This window comes from Oxyura jamaicensis, chromosome 8 (genome assembly GCF_011077185.1).
Source record: "Oxyura jamaicensis isolate SHBP4307 breed ruddy duck chromosome 8, BPBGC_Ojam_1.0, whole genome shotgun sequence".
NCBI classification, from domain to species: Eukaryota; Metazoa; Chordata; class Aves; order Anseriformes; family Anatidae; genus Oxyura; species Oxyura jamaicensis.
In genome coordinates, this window is record NC_048900.1 from 12,184,221 (window position 1) to 12,198,684 (window position 14,464).

A 14,464-nucleotide genomic window follows, 5' to 3' on the forward strand; every position below is an offset into this window, starting at 1 on the left:
GGAAAAAAAAAGCACCAGAGAAAGGATGTCTGGGGGAACGCGTGTGCCAGGCTGCTGACGTGGATCAGCTCCTGCTGCGACAGCTCCTGGCCCAGCAATGGTTATCTTCCCCACAAAGTCACGTGGAGCTTCAGCCTCTAACCTCAAGGCTTCTGCCTCCTTATGTTCTTCTGTTCTCTAAGGCAGATGTTTGAAGTGAATATGGGAATAATCTGTAGCTGACAGCCAAGGCAGCACCAGAGGAAGAGGTATGTCATCCTCGTGCACTAAGGAGGCCAGGGGCCTGGAACCACAGAGCGGAGGGGCAAGGCGTGCGGGAGCAGATGCGGTTGGTCAGGTGGCTGGGTGCTGGGGCTGGAGCGGAGGGTCAGCCCTCGTCCATTCCCTTTGTGAACCCAAGCAAAATGGGCACGCTGCTGTTAGTGATAGCGTGTTGGAGGCAAAAGGGTTGGAAAGAAAGGGAAGTGGGATTACAAAGCTGGATTCACAAGGGCAGGGAGAGTGGAGATGCAAAGACGTGCCATGGTGCTTTAGATCGAGCACCTGAAACTGGAGAACAGAGCACTGAAAGTAGGGTTGTGGTGAGAGAGCCCATGCGAGGGACTGATCCCAAAAATACAAAGTTCCCAAAGGATATGAGCAGATGGTCTGGGAAAGATGGAAGTGTATGTGCACAAACCAGGGAATTGTCACTTCCTGCGTGAAGGTTTGAAAGAGGGAACTGAGCAGCTGAGAAGTAGCTGGGAGAGAAAGCACTGACTTGCTGAAACTGAGAAGGAAGAAGTAAAGAGAAGGTAAGAGGGACGGGGAAACACATCTTGAGAGTGAAAGAGAGATGCACAGGAGAGAGATCTAAACGTGAAGAAGGGTTTAAACAAATTGGAATCTGCCCTTCACAGTGAGGCAAGGAGAGCGCTCCAAGTTCTAGAGGAGAAAGGAGCTGGGAAGCATAGCAAAGGATGTCTCTGGCATCTCTCGGGTTTCCCAGCAGCATCTCTCTGTTCCTTCCCCCTCGGCAGCCCAGGGCAGCAGTTGGGAACAGTGGTCCTTGCTGTGCTTGGGGACTGGGCTGTGCAGCACTCGCAGTAGGCTGTGTTTGTCGAGTAAACTGCTTGTGTAATTCAGGGGAGCTAGATCTGAAGAGGCTTTTCACGTTCTAGTGACTTCTGTTTACAGCCCTTGATCCCTGATGGTTTGCAGTTGGTCTGCGCAAAATGAAAATCTAAACCACCAGATTTAGGTCACACTTCTGAGTACTCGTATGCAGAGTTGGTGGTGATTTCTGGGATCACACATTTCCTCTGATTAAAAAATGAGCGTTTAGGAGGGAGGCATACACAGCAGTGATAACAATAGCAATGCCAGCACCCCAGGGCTTCCTTTTGCCACATGCAGCACTGACGGGCAGGGCGGCGTGACCTTGGTTGGGAAGAGATTAAATTCATCACCTCCAGCATGAGGTAATGACTGAGTGCAACAAACAGAAGAGGAAGGAGGGAGGGAGGGAAGGAGGAAAATGTATGGGCGTAAGAATGCACTTCTTGGAAGATGCAGTTGTCGAGCACCGCGCTGCATCGCGTTGTGTAGAATTGCCAAATGAATGTTTGGGGGCTTTAGTACTAATAGAATAGATGCTAAAAGCTGTTTTCATGAAACTAATGCCTATTTCCTGTGGCTTTGCAGAATTGATGCTAATGTGTTCCATGTTTATGTATATGTTTTCTGTAGGCTTATTGCAAGCTATATTTGTATACTGCTGGCACTTTGTTCGAGGCCTTGAGCTGATTGTGGGGAGTGGCTGAAATCCTGCAATATCTGGTGATAGAAACAAGCAGCTTTAGAGATCTTGTCACAGATAGATGGGCAGTGGAGCTCAGTATTTGCACACGTAGAGGAGGAGAAAACTTGCCCATTGGGGAGGGAGAGGGGTTGGTGGGTGTGTATGTTAATAGCAACATAATTTGGTTTTAACATCTCTCTCTCTACCTGCTCTGACGGCGGATGTGCAACAGCTGTTTAAGCTGAGTAGTTCAGCAAGCAGTAGATGCAGAGTAATAAGCCTCTGACAAGTTATTCTCATCTTGAATTGTAAATAAATTAGGTGCTCATCAAAAGCAGTTTGGTTCCAAAATGACTAAATTACAGAGGTGGTTGCCTGTAACGTGCCAGCAGTTCCTAGCGTGGGCTTTTCTGGCTGGCTCTCACCTTTGCACAGATTTCTTCACCCTCTTCCAAGCAGTTTCACTGGCCCCATTTCCATCTTGAATTCAGAAGGGAGCAAATCGGCGCCTAGCTGTGTGCAGCTCCGTCCACGTGTGTGCCTCTGTTTTCTTCTAGCCTGGTCTTTAGTTGCCTCGTTGAGCTTGTTTTCTTGAGAGCTGCACACTGAAAAGAAGGGTCATGCTATGAAAAAGTGATTTCTCACTTGGCTGAGAGATAGCTTGCTACTTATTTGAGTGTGTCATTGGAGCAAGCCTTGGACTGCTTTCCTCTGAGCACCCGTGTGCTGTGAATACAGAAACCTGGGTGTATAGAGTAGCGAATAAGCTTCCAGTTGCGTGGTATCTTCTTGTGCTGAGTTTGGTCTGAATAGAAGCAGGAAAATACATTAAGTGTAAAATCCCCAAATGAGCAGACTGCTTCTTCAGGGAGGCTTCCTTAGGGCAGGAAAGAAGGATATGCTCATGTATTGAGAGTTGCAGTTGGAAAATACCAGATGTGGAAGTGTCAGAAAACTCAATAAAAGTGTCCATGGTAAAGAGGTTAAAGTATGGAATTGTAGAAGAATTAGGGCAGGGATTCAAAGAGATGCTGAACTTCTACCTATTCTCACTTCCTAGTGAGGCTAGATTCATCTTGTGAAGAAGCTGCAAGCTCTGCTTGAGGCAGGATGATGAAAAATAATTTGGTTGAATGCTTTTTCCCCTTTATAGAGTACCCATGAATTCCTATGTGAGAAGAAGCTTCGTGCGTGTGCGTGTGGTTGTGGGCAACTCTTTCCAAAGAAAGCAAGCCGAAGGAGCGTTGTCATCTGTGAAGCTGTAGGTTAATGTGTTAAGAAAGTACCTTTATTATGCTATGCAGGTGTGATTGCGTAGCATTTATAAAATTGGAGGGAGAAAAAACTCAGTATCTACAGCTGGAGCTAGAAAGAAGCACAGATGAGACCTTTTTTAGATTTATTTAGTCATCGCATTTTTTCCCCAGATAAGCCTAAGGAGGCTTTATCTCTGTGTACAAAGGAATTTCCTTCAGAACAAGATACAAATAGTTTCCAAGGATTAAAAAAACCACCATTTAGGCATGTGTGTTCCGTTCCAGTTTTAAAACCTGAAGAGCTGGATGTTGCTGCCACTGAAAAGTCTTGGTATGGCATAGTTTGCATGTAAGACCTCTTTCTTTAAAGAACTTCTCAGTTTAAAGAAGTAATTAATTCTGCTTGGGCCTGATGTTCCTAGTGGAGATGGTATTCTGTTAAATTTATTCAGAAGGGATTAATGTTAGGCAGTTGTGATGGCACATAAAGCAAGTTCTGGAATGCAGGGAGATAATGGGTTGTGCATTGCTCTTCAACAATTGTACCAGGCACCCGTTCATCGATTAACGATTGTATCACAACAATGAAAAAAAGACAATTCTGTGTGCAACGTATTACCCTGATGGGAGGAATTGGCATTTACTAGTTTGAGTCTTCAAAAAAAAAAAAAACAAAAAACCACAAAACTCGTGTGTTGGAAGTTCATCTTGTTTCACAGGTTAGATTTGTAATTTTCTTTCAAAAACAAAAGCTGACTTGAGTCATGCAACAAGAAAATAACTGGATCTTGGGGGATTTAGAGTGAAGAGCCATTATAATCTGCTAATTACAAGGTGGAGAGCAGTCAAGCATCGGTGTTCTGTTGGGGAGCTACTTTCACACATCTTGATGTATGAAAAGGCTTCGTGTGTGATGCCGATGTGAAAGCGTACAGCGAAATGTCTTGAAGACGGTCAGCAGCTTTAGTCCTAAAAGCCAGCGCTAATAACCATCCTCAGTACGGACCGAGCAGCTTTACTGCTGAAGAAATGGCTTTCTGTGCAAGCAGCACTAGATTTAGTTCAACTGTGCACTCTTATTCCATCTATAAATAACATAAAACAATGGCCGTTGGAGTGCAAGCTTCCTCACCCGCTATATTTTCCCATTGTTCCAACAGCTTTACTTAATTAGCGCTCTGGCTCCTTTGAATGCATGTTCGGGGTTAGTCGGCAGTGAGGCTGTCTGCTTGAAAGGGAATTGCTGACAAACCGGGCATTTGTTAGCAAAAATGTCTGCTGGGGCGGGAAGGTGAGAAGTTGCTAATTTAAAATAAGATCTTTAAGAATCCTAGCTGTGAATCTATAGAACAAATCTTGCTGAAAATCCAGAAAATTCGCGCTTACCTCAATGGCTATGGGGCTGGAAGGTTGGGGGGAAGGCGCTTTATTTGTGCAGAAATGTGGGAATGGAAGAGGCACAAACTTCTCGGCCTGTGATTATTTATGATCCCGTGGAAGTCCCAGATAAGATTTTCAGTCTATTGCGTGAACATGTGCGCATATAACTTGGAGGAACATCTTGCTCCGCTATCGGTACCTTAATCCTGCTAACGAGCAACTTCTTCCTCCCGTTGCATTGTTGCTGCTGTTTGTAGAAGGCAGGGGGAGTACAAAACTGGGAAATAAGTGCAGATTGTATCATTTTTCCTTCAGCCAAGCTTCCCTTCTTCCTCAGTGTGGTCCTGGTGGGAAGCAGTTGGATAAGTCTGTTTGAAGCGTAGCTTTGTCTGGCTAGCGGCACTGAAGAGTGCTTCTGCATCTTTCATGTATTTGCGTACGCGGTCGGAGCTGTTAGCTACCCACTGCATTTCCCAGCCCTACGAGAGCTCTGACTGTTCCTGGAAAGACCAGCTTTCACAAAACTGCCCCATTTGCAAACTGTAAGAGGGTAGGTTATGATCACACACACTCTGATTCACAGTTTCCCTCCCAGCAGAGGGACCGAGATGTTTTAAAGTCTGCATCCATGCTCCTCCTCTTCTGTAGACAATGCTCCAGGCTTTCAGGGCTCAGCAAGAGGGCTTTAAACTAGGTATGAAGGGGGACGGGGGGGGAATGAGGCTCCATAGAGATGAGCCTGGGGGAGCAGCCCTGGGGCTGGGGGTGAGGGCAGTGGCCCAACTGAAGTGCATCTACACCAATGCACACAGCACGGGCAACAGACAGGAGGAGCTGGAAGCCATGGTGTGGCAGGCAAGCTATGACCTAGTCACCATCACTGAAATGTGGTGGGACTGCTCCCACGATGGGAGTGCTGCAGTGGATGGCTGCAAGCTCTTCAGAAGGGACAGGCAACTCAGGAGGGGCTGTGGCATGGCTCTCTGTATTAGAGAGGGTTTTGATGCTGTTGAGCTTGAGGTTGGGAATGAAAAGGTAGAGTCCCTGTGGATAAGGATCGGGGGTTGGCCAACAAGGTGGACATCCTGGTGGGAGTCCATTACAGACCGCCAAACCAGAATGAAGGGATGGATGAGGCCTTCTACAGGCAGCTGGCTGAAGTTACTCAATTGCCAGCATTCGTTCTCATGGGGGACTTCAACTTCCCGGACATGTGCTGGAAATACAATACAGCCCTGAGGAAACAGTCTAGAAGGTTCCTGGAGCGCGTGGAAGCCAGTTCCTGACTCAGCTGGTTAGGGAGCCTACCAGAGGGGTGCCCCGCTAGACCTGCTGTTCCTGAACAGAGAAGGAGTGGTGGGAGATGTGGTGGCAGGGAGCTGTCCTGGCCAGAGTGACCACAAAATGGTAGAGTTCTCTTCTTGGTGAAGTCAGGAGGGAGGTCAATAAAACTGCTACCTTGTACTTCTGGAGGGCAGACTCTGAATTGCTCAGGACACTGGTAGGGAGGATCCCTTGGGAGTCAGTCCTGAAGGGCAGATTGATATATGCAGGACTACAACAGGTGAATGGTCCTGCAAAGAGGACTATATTAAAGGAAAAAGATGCGAGTCATTTGTGTTCATCTTGCCTATTTTGAGCCCCTTTGGGACAGGCTCTCTATTTTGTGTCAGGAAAGGAAGGCAGTAAGACACTTGCCTGCAATTGCACGCGAGCCCTCTGGTGAGAGGGATGCACGGCTTGTGGAGCACTGAGGCTGCAGGTGGGTTGTACGGAGTGATCCCTTGCTCACCTCTTTGGTGATGAAGGGAAATGGCCAGAGACGACCCTTGCAGCTGCTCTGTGGAGTTGTCTGCCTGAATATCAGTGTGCCTTGCAAGTAGACGCATGTGCCCTCATTGCAGTTTTAACAACTGAGTGACTTTAGATCCCCCTGCCCGATGTCTTCTTGCGCAGAGTCTCTTATTCCTTACCACACTGAAGCAGCTCTGACAATTTTCAGGGCTTCAGTTTTTTTCAGCTAAGTTTCCTCAAGTTTCATGAAACTTTCAGAGCGTTTCTGATTCTCCTAGTGCTGACTACTGTTGCATGAATGCCAGCAGTCAGCCAGGCCCTCCTTCCCCACCCTCCCTTCCCCGTACAAATTGCTTCCCCAGGGCCATCCACATACAGGGCTCATCTAGGAGGGGAGCAAATCAGAGTGCTTCAAAACCCAGCTGTCACCAGGTGAATAATTCCTTTGAATGATGAATGTAGCAGGTATCTCATCTACTCAGGAAGGTCCCAGATTTGATTTTGTTTTTCTTTCCCCTCAAGAGTGTGCTGTGGCAATTTCTTCTTTTGGCACAATCAGTGAAAGTCCCTTTGAATCCCAAGGGTAAATGCTCTGAAGTTGCTGTGGGTGGATGAATCACGTTCTTCCAGTGCTAGTTCCAGGTGATGGGGATGTCAGGCTGAGGACAGAGGTGCTTACATCTGGTCTGTCTTTGTTCCCAAGGCTGATTTACAACTTCATTTTGCATAATGCCTACCTCCGTGTGGATATACTCCAGGAAGTAAGAGACTCGTGGTGGGCTCATCCTTCCCAGCGTCAGGGAACTGTCCTTCAGACTTATCATTATCAGATATTATGGGACCTCATCTCCCTGATGAGAGTCCCGAGGTGCGCCTACATTTGGCAGTTAATCCTCTGAAATTCCTCTGCGACTCCAAGAGGCGAGCAGTAGTGCGTTCTGCTGACTTTCCCAGAGCCTTGCTTTTTCCCGTTGATTTAACAGGACCAAAACTCTTAAACAGTCTCCTGTCAATGTTACGGCTGTCCCTGGCTTATTGAAATGCCACGCTGTCTCAGTGCAGGGGCCCCGAGCGCGCTGCGTCACGTCTCCACCCGTCGCTCCTTATCCGCCCTGATGTGCATAGGAGAGGTTGCCACATCTCATCAGGTTGCACAGACTATGGCTTTCCACGGGGGTGAAATAATACTTGAGATTAGCAACCGTATGGAACAAAATGCTCTTGTTGGCCAGGCAGTAAACCCTTCTCTCAATTTTGATCGTGCTTGTTCCTTCTTTGTTTGCCCCTTCAGTTTTGTTTTAGCAAAGGCAGCTGGCACCCGCTGCCTCTGCTGCCACGAAGGGCTACAGCTGCTGACCTCCTACAGCAGGACCCCGTGCAGGTGTGTGCTTAGAGTCATTTCAGAAACCCATTTCTCCAGAGCGGGAGTATTCAGTTGTGGTGGATTGTCTGCGTTCCCCTGCCTCTGCTTTGGGAGCTCTTGGCTCCTGCGGCCGGTAGGGAGGGATGGAGAAGGCCAGCCTTCTGACCCTCCTGCCCTGCACAGAGTCACAACGTGGCAGTGATAAAGCAGGGCGTGCAACCGAAGCTGACAGTGATAGCCTGAGATCTGTAGATGCTCGTAGTGGTGCCATAGGGGAAATAGGTATTCCCCCAGCTAGGTGGCCGTGGTGGTTGTCTTTTGAGGTAACTCCGTTCACGTGTGTCCTGTCCAAAAAGATCGGTTGAACGCATGGCTGCTGCCAGTTATAAACCCTCAGGTCTCTTCCTACTTCCTAAGCGTTTTTGTGACTTGCTTAGGTTTTAACGCCTGTAAAACAGCTGATACGTTCAATGCAACGCAGAAGGAAGAGAGTTGTTCCTCTCGAGGATTAAGAAAGTTACTTAGCTGTGTTCCCAGAGAAGCGATGTTAGAGCGCCTGAACACACGAGTCACTGTTCAATGACAGATTCGGTGCTAATTTTGCTGCTGTCTGCTCCTGTTTGTGTCTCCTGGTTGTGGATGAAAGCAGCAGAGCAGTGATTAGCTCAGACCCTGCTGAAAAAAACTGTGCCTCTGAAGAACAAGAGGGTGAGAGTATATTACTCTCTGGCATTTTTATTTTATTTAGCAAGGTAAAACCGTTCATTGAGCCAGAGTTCATTTACAGTGGTACCCCAGCAGACTGCAGCCACAGGATGAATTACCAATCACCTGCAGTGCAAACGGGAATCATTCAGACCCTGCATTGTCTGTACCCAGGAGCTCAAGTCTCAGGCGCTTCTCGACAGCTTGGTACCCGTGCCACTCTTCCAAAATCCCATCAGGCACCCCAGAGCAATCTGGTACCTGTTCTGGTTCCCAAAGCACACTTAGATCTGCCTTCCCTCTGGTGTTTTCTGATTGTAATTGTTAACCAGAAGCTGGGGAGTTCATGGGATTAGACTCTGCTAGCCACCAAATTAATGGAAATCGGAGTATATGCTTCCTTTGAGGATGTATTTTCTTCTTGGGAGCTTTGACTTTGGAGGATCATTGCTGAGATAATACCAGGAGTCGTAACTAATCCCCTAATGGGTAGTACTGGGGGTGAACAAATCTATTTATAACAATTAGCCCAGCGGGCCATCAGAAGGCTGCTCTTACCTGATCAGTGGGTTTTCACGTCAGAAAGGATTTCTCTCCCTCTGCTTGAGAGCTGGTGGCTGTGCAGGCTCCCGAACCTCGTGGCGAGGCAGCGTGCAAGTCCATCCTTCCCCTTGTGCCCCGACCACGCTGTGCCTGCTGCCCACGGGGCTGCCTCCCCACCTCCAGCCCCCAGTGCCAGCAGGTCTGTTCCAGTCACCAGCTTCCTCTAAAAATGCAGGTGTTAAGTGACGGGATAATTACAGCAAGTTTGTCTGAGGATGGATAGCAGCAGCATGAGAAAATGAAAGATGTGCCTGAGAAAAAAATACCAGCTACCCTCAGGCAAAGCAGCTTGTGCTGGGCGGTTTGGCAGCATCTCCTATGGCCACTGGTGCCATTGTCCCAGTACTCACTTCTGTTAGGGTTTTTGGCACCTGGTTCCTTTGGGGCTTCCCTTCCCCAAACGGTTTTGGTTCGGGAGGGTGTGTTTGCACTCGCTGGTCACGTCAGGAGTTCAGTCTGAAGGGCAGAGGCTCTCCTGTCCGTGGCTGGCACCTGCTGTTAGCCTGGGGTTGCCCAGCTGGTGTGGCAGAGCATTAATTTGCAGACAACCAGGACATCTCCAAAGGAAATTCCATCAATTCGCAGGAGGTAAATCGATGCTGTCTTTCTGAGTAATAGCAGGGCTGAAGCCTTTTCTTCTCCTCCAAATTTTGTGTATTTGCTATTGCTTTCTAATGGTGGTCAAGACAAAGCTGCTCTTTGTTTTACTGGTCTGAAACCTCTCGGCTGGGCAGGAGGCTGGGTGGCCTCAGAGCTGGAGAGGTTTTGTCACATTGATGAGTCAGTTCAGTTAGGAAGGGCACCAGAGACCTTTGTCCATATGCTGCCAAAAGATGAAAATGATTGTTATTATTTGCCCACTTCACAGGGAGGCTGTAAGGATTAATTCATGTTTGTAAATTGCTTTTGAGATTTAAAGCTCTGTACAAGCAGTAAGGATTATTGCTTTCTAATTCGTTAAGGCAACATAACTTTTATAAAGACTTTTGGCTTCCAAAGCACCCTGGAAATGGGAAGAGTTAAGTTCTCTTGCAATTAGATGTACCCCTAATATTTGAAGGAAAAAACAATTTACTACTGCTTCTTCAAAAAACAAAAAGGAAGAAAAAAAACCCGCAATGGTGAATAGTGACAGTGCTTTTTTTTTTTTTTTATACAGGAGTCCAACGTGCTGATTGCTGCTAACAGTCAGGGTACAATTAAGGTAAGTTATTTCATGCATCTTCTCTTTAAGCACTTGAATCCGTTGTTAGCAAAGAGCAAGGTCACAGACATGGTACAGCCAGGAGAAACCATTAGAGGAGGTCATCCCAGCTGTGGAAGTTTGCAATTTAAATGATGTATCTGCCTCTGGCACACGGAGGAACGAGCAGACAGCACAAGAACGATGAAACAGAGGTAGAGGCGAGGTGGAGAAAAGCTGCTGGCAGCTGCCCAGCACCCACCGCACCTCCGCCTCTCTGGGTGGTGTGCAGGGAAACCAGCCTGCATCGGGAGAGCTCGGTGCTCGGCGGTGATGTGCTGCTTAGATTAAACCTGGGCCCAGCGCTGGGTTTTATGTATGCGGTATTTTTTTGACTGATAATAGGTGCCATGTCTCAGTTGCCACAGCAGCCGCTGGGCTTTCGCATTGGTTCAAAAGCAGCTGCGTGGCGTTGCTTTGAACGGGGAGGTTTTAAATTAGTGCTGTCTGGCACAAACATCTCCACGCGCTCGTGTTGATTTTTGTGACAGCAGAGGAGGCTCTGCGTTAGCTCGCTGGCATTAGCCAGACCCCGTTCTCTGGCTGCCGCCGATGCGGGGTGCAGTAGAGCTGAAAGCTGAGCTGCTGATGTGCAGCCAGCTAGAGCAGTGCTTGAAATGAGCAGGGATGCTCCCTCGCTTTGCTTACTCTGAGCACACGGACTGACTTTAACAGGCAGCAGCTGCCAGCATAGGGTTTTATGAAAGCAACAGCCTTCCCCGTGCACAGAGAAGCGAATGTTTTGCCAGGTTTTCAGCACTCGGATAAAAGTCTTTCCAGGGTATCTCTTGGATGCATTTCTATCCATGAAGCACTGAGTAATCTGAAAAAGGCTTTGTCCCCCTTCAAGTGCGTACCAAACGGATAGCCAGGCAAAATTAGTGCCCAAGCCCAGATGCTGGCTACTCTGGAGAGCCTCAGGGCCACTATCATCCCTGACTGAACTCAGCGGCATTCACCTCACCGTGCTCTTGGGGCTTGGTGGTGAGTGCTGCGTGCATGTGGCCCAGAGCTCTGACACTCTGTAGCTGCTGATAAAGGAATTTACTTGCTGGCTGCAAAGCTGCACGCTGGATTGCCACCCTCGTGAAGCTGAGAGACTCCTCCCGATTCTCCCTCGTGCCCCTGTCATGCTGGCGGTTCTGTGAAACCAGACCAGAGCTGGTAGTCTGAACGATCCTGGAAAAATCTGGAAAAAAAATCAGAAAAAAAACACTGAAAAGGCAGAAATGAGGGGAGACCCGTGTTCTCCATGTGTGTGACAAAATTTATTTTTTCTTCCTTTTTTTAGGCCACAAGTGGTGTGGTTACTCCTGTTATTGCAGTGTGTGATGCTGTAGCCCTTTGTTTGTAGGTGACTGATTTATCAGGCTTTGGAACTGGTTGCTTGTTACTTCGGTCACTTCCTCCTTAGTAAAATGGGCAAAGCGTACAGATGCTTCTGGTATCTTTAAGTGAATTAAGCAGCAACAGGAGAGGTTTTGCTCATGCTCTTTGCTTCTTAATGAGAGAAGGTGGAGGGAGGAATGTGTAAACAGCCAAGGTTATTTGAATTGTGATATTTCCATCTGAATTTACCAGCAGGCGGGGGGGCGGTGTGATGGTCTGGCAGTGCCTGGGAAAGGGCTGACTTCGCAGTTACACCATGGGCACAAACCCGCTGCAACTGTGCCAGCCTGTACTCACGGGCTAAAGCCCTTAGCTCTCCCTGCTAAAACCAGCCTGGGTTATTACTGGCTGTACAAATCACTCAGCAGTGACACCCCTCACAGTGCGTGTCTCATCTGCGTGATATTACTGCGTGCTGGTGAGTAAAGGGTAACGGGTGGAGACAGGAAGGGTCAGACCTGTCCTAGTGATCTATGTGCTGATGTAGGAGATGATGAATGTCATAATTTCCTATTCTAAACGTCTTGTCTTCCCTATTAATCAGGTACTGGAGCTGGTATGAAGGGTTTTCTCTCAAGGCTTGAGGTACTTGGTCCTGCTGATGTGCTACAGTGTTCATCTGGGATCCTCAGTGGGACAAGAAACCGAAACCACCTTGATGTTCTTCCCCAAAACCATCATGTTTTTTTTTCCATTTATGGACTTCAGAGGACATTTTGAGACACTGGGAACACCAGTGAACTATCTGCCATCAACATTAACTCCACAGACTTTGCTGCTGCTGGTGGTGGTATGGTTGTCTAATTTTTATGATAGGAAAACAAATTCTTTTAAATAAAAACAAAAAGGAATAATAAAATTTATTGAGCCACAAGCTGAAGCTGGAAGATTCTCTCTTGTTGCATATGGGAACAGATTTTCTTGGGAAGGGAACTTACAGGACCACACAGGGCTGCTGTCAGTTGCACATCTCCAGTTACCTTTACCTGGACTGTCCATCCCCACTGGGGAAAAAAAAAGTCTCCAAGCTCTACCTGGACACGCAAACAATTCATTTTGAGATATGGTTGAGTTGTTCCTTTGACTTCTTTATTTTTATTTTAGATGCATTAAATGTTGAGAAATTGTCACCCAGGTGGACGCCGCTGGAGACTGAAGTCCTCTGGTTATCAAGAAGAGAAGGGCAGCTTCCTTGCTTTTCTTTGTGCCCGTGCTTCAACCCAAAGGGGCTGCTCCGAAGGAGAGGAGCAAGTCATCCATTCACCCACGTGAGCCTGGCCCTTCCTGCTGCCTGCCCGCAACCGTGCTGCAGTGACCTGAACCTGGCACCTGGACTGACCTCACCCAGACATCACGGAGTAATGACCTCGCCACCACTGATCTGGCTGTGTTTGACTATCTCAGCTGGAGCTGAAAGTTTCTTGATGCAGTTACCAAAGCCCTGCACCACTACTGTCCCGTGTGGTCCAATTACGTTTGCCCCTCTGCAGACCATCCGTGGGAGCTGAGCATTGTGGACGTTGTAATAAGAGAGGGGATGGAGTTGGTTTGTAATGTGTTTCAGAGCCATGATATAAGTAGCCTTATTTTTAATGGTCATGCATACACTTAAATTGTACATACAGAGGGGGAATAAAGCGTGAAGCTAAGAGTTGTTGTTGCTTTGTTGGCAGAATACGGGGGGGTAAGAAGGTGCAGACAGGCTTCAGGAGTAACAGTGCTGGGGAGCTGCCAGGACTTGTTAGGTTGGAAGTGGAGTTGGTGGGTGGAGTGTCTTTTTCTGGTTGTGTCTGGCAAAGGTGCGATGCGTGCAGCACTACCTGGGGGAAGCGTTTCCATTCACAGCAGGCACTCTTGGGATTCACTCTCAGCCATGCCTGTCTCCCGGGTGTCCCTGAGGCTGGGGTTGCTGCACGGGCGTTGTGCTCTCTGCATGGGCAGAGGGAGGTCCTGCTCCACTCAGGCCACCAGTCAGGCAGCTGTAGCTGCTGAAAGGTGTCTTATGTCCTCCACGTGTTAAATGCCTGACACTGCTCTTCCCAGAAGGGTTGTGGGGCCTTGTAACCTCCTTTGGTCACAAGGCAAGAAAAAAATGAAGTAAAGATGCTCTCGGTATGAAACAAAGGAGAAGGGATGAAGCCTTGTAGCAAAGCTGGGGACAGATTCTGTCCTGCCTCACCGTTTGTGTGTTCCTTGAGCTGACACCCGTGGCTCTCAGCAGGGTGGGTGCAGGACACGAACATCGCTACTGGCTTCTGCAGAGTCTTGGCTGGGGGGAGAAAAAGCAGAGGGTGCTGAGCTGCAGGAGCTGTGTGGGCTGCGCCCTATGCGCACTGGGCTTCGCCCGCAGTCACCGGCATGCCAGGGGAATGAGAAAAGTCACAAGATGGTGTTTGTCCTGCTCTGGGGTACTATCTGCGGGTCTCAGCCGTGTGTCACCAGAGCCACTGTGGCAGAAGGGATCGGAATTGGCTCCATCAGTGTCGGGGCAGCCGATGGTCCCTGCCAAGCGCCCCATTTCCAGAGGCTGCTGGTGGGTGACTGCTCCCCAAGCTCTGCCTGCGGCCCTTGCCCCAGCTGCTTTCCCTCGCTTCGATCACGGCTTTCCGCCAGCCTCTCTCATTTATCGGTGCCTATTGATTTATTCTGTGGGCTGCCGTTGTTGTGTCTGGTGTTTTGATGAGAGCCCGTGGGCGCTTCCCCTCGTACCCCAGCTCCGTGCCACGGGCAGCCACTTCTTGTCAAGCGCCTGCCTTCCTTCTCTGCCCCCCACCTTGAGCGGCCTCTGTGTTTTAAATTGAGATGGCTCTGCTGAAGCCGAGATGCTCGAAACAGAAGGGAAAGCAGCTATTTTGAATGCTGCAAGGTTACTCCTTGAATTAAGCAGGGAAAACAGTTTAACATCAGCCTCCTTTATTTCTTAGGTTTTCATTCTGCTTCAATCAAGATAA

The 14,464-nt window shown here is 48.5% G+C and overlaps 1 protein-coding gene across 1 annotated transcript in view; it reads left to right on the top strand.

Moving 5' to 3' along the window:
* The window catches only part of COP1 (COP1 E3 ubiquitin ligase), a gene marked incomplete at its 5' end in the record, with an annotated part of 125,922 nt that extends 112,758 nt beyond the window's left edge, over nt 1–13,164 (top strand). Inside the window, 2 exons of the mRNA XM_035333377.1 lie at nt 10,041–10,085; nt 12,058–13,164. Coding sequence (XP_035189268.1) covers nt 10,041–10,085; nt 12,058–12,075 — 63 coding nt within the window. The remainder of the gene's footprint in view (nt 1–10,040; nt 10,086–12,057) is intronic.
* Between the last annotated feature and the right edge of the window lie 1,300 nt (nt 13,165–14,464).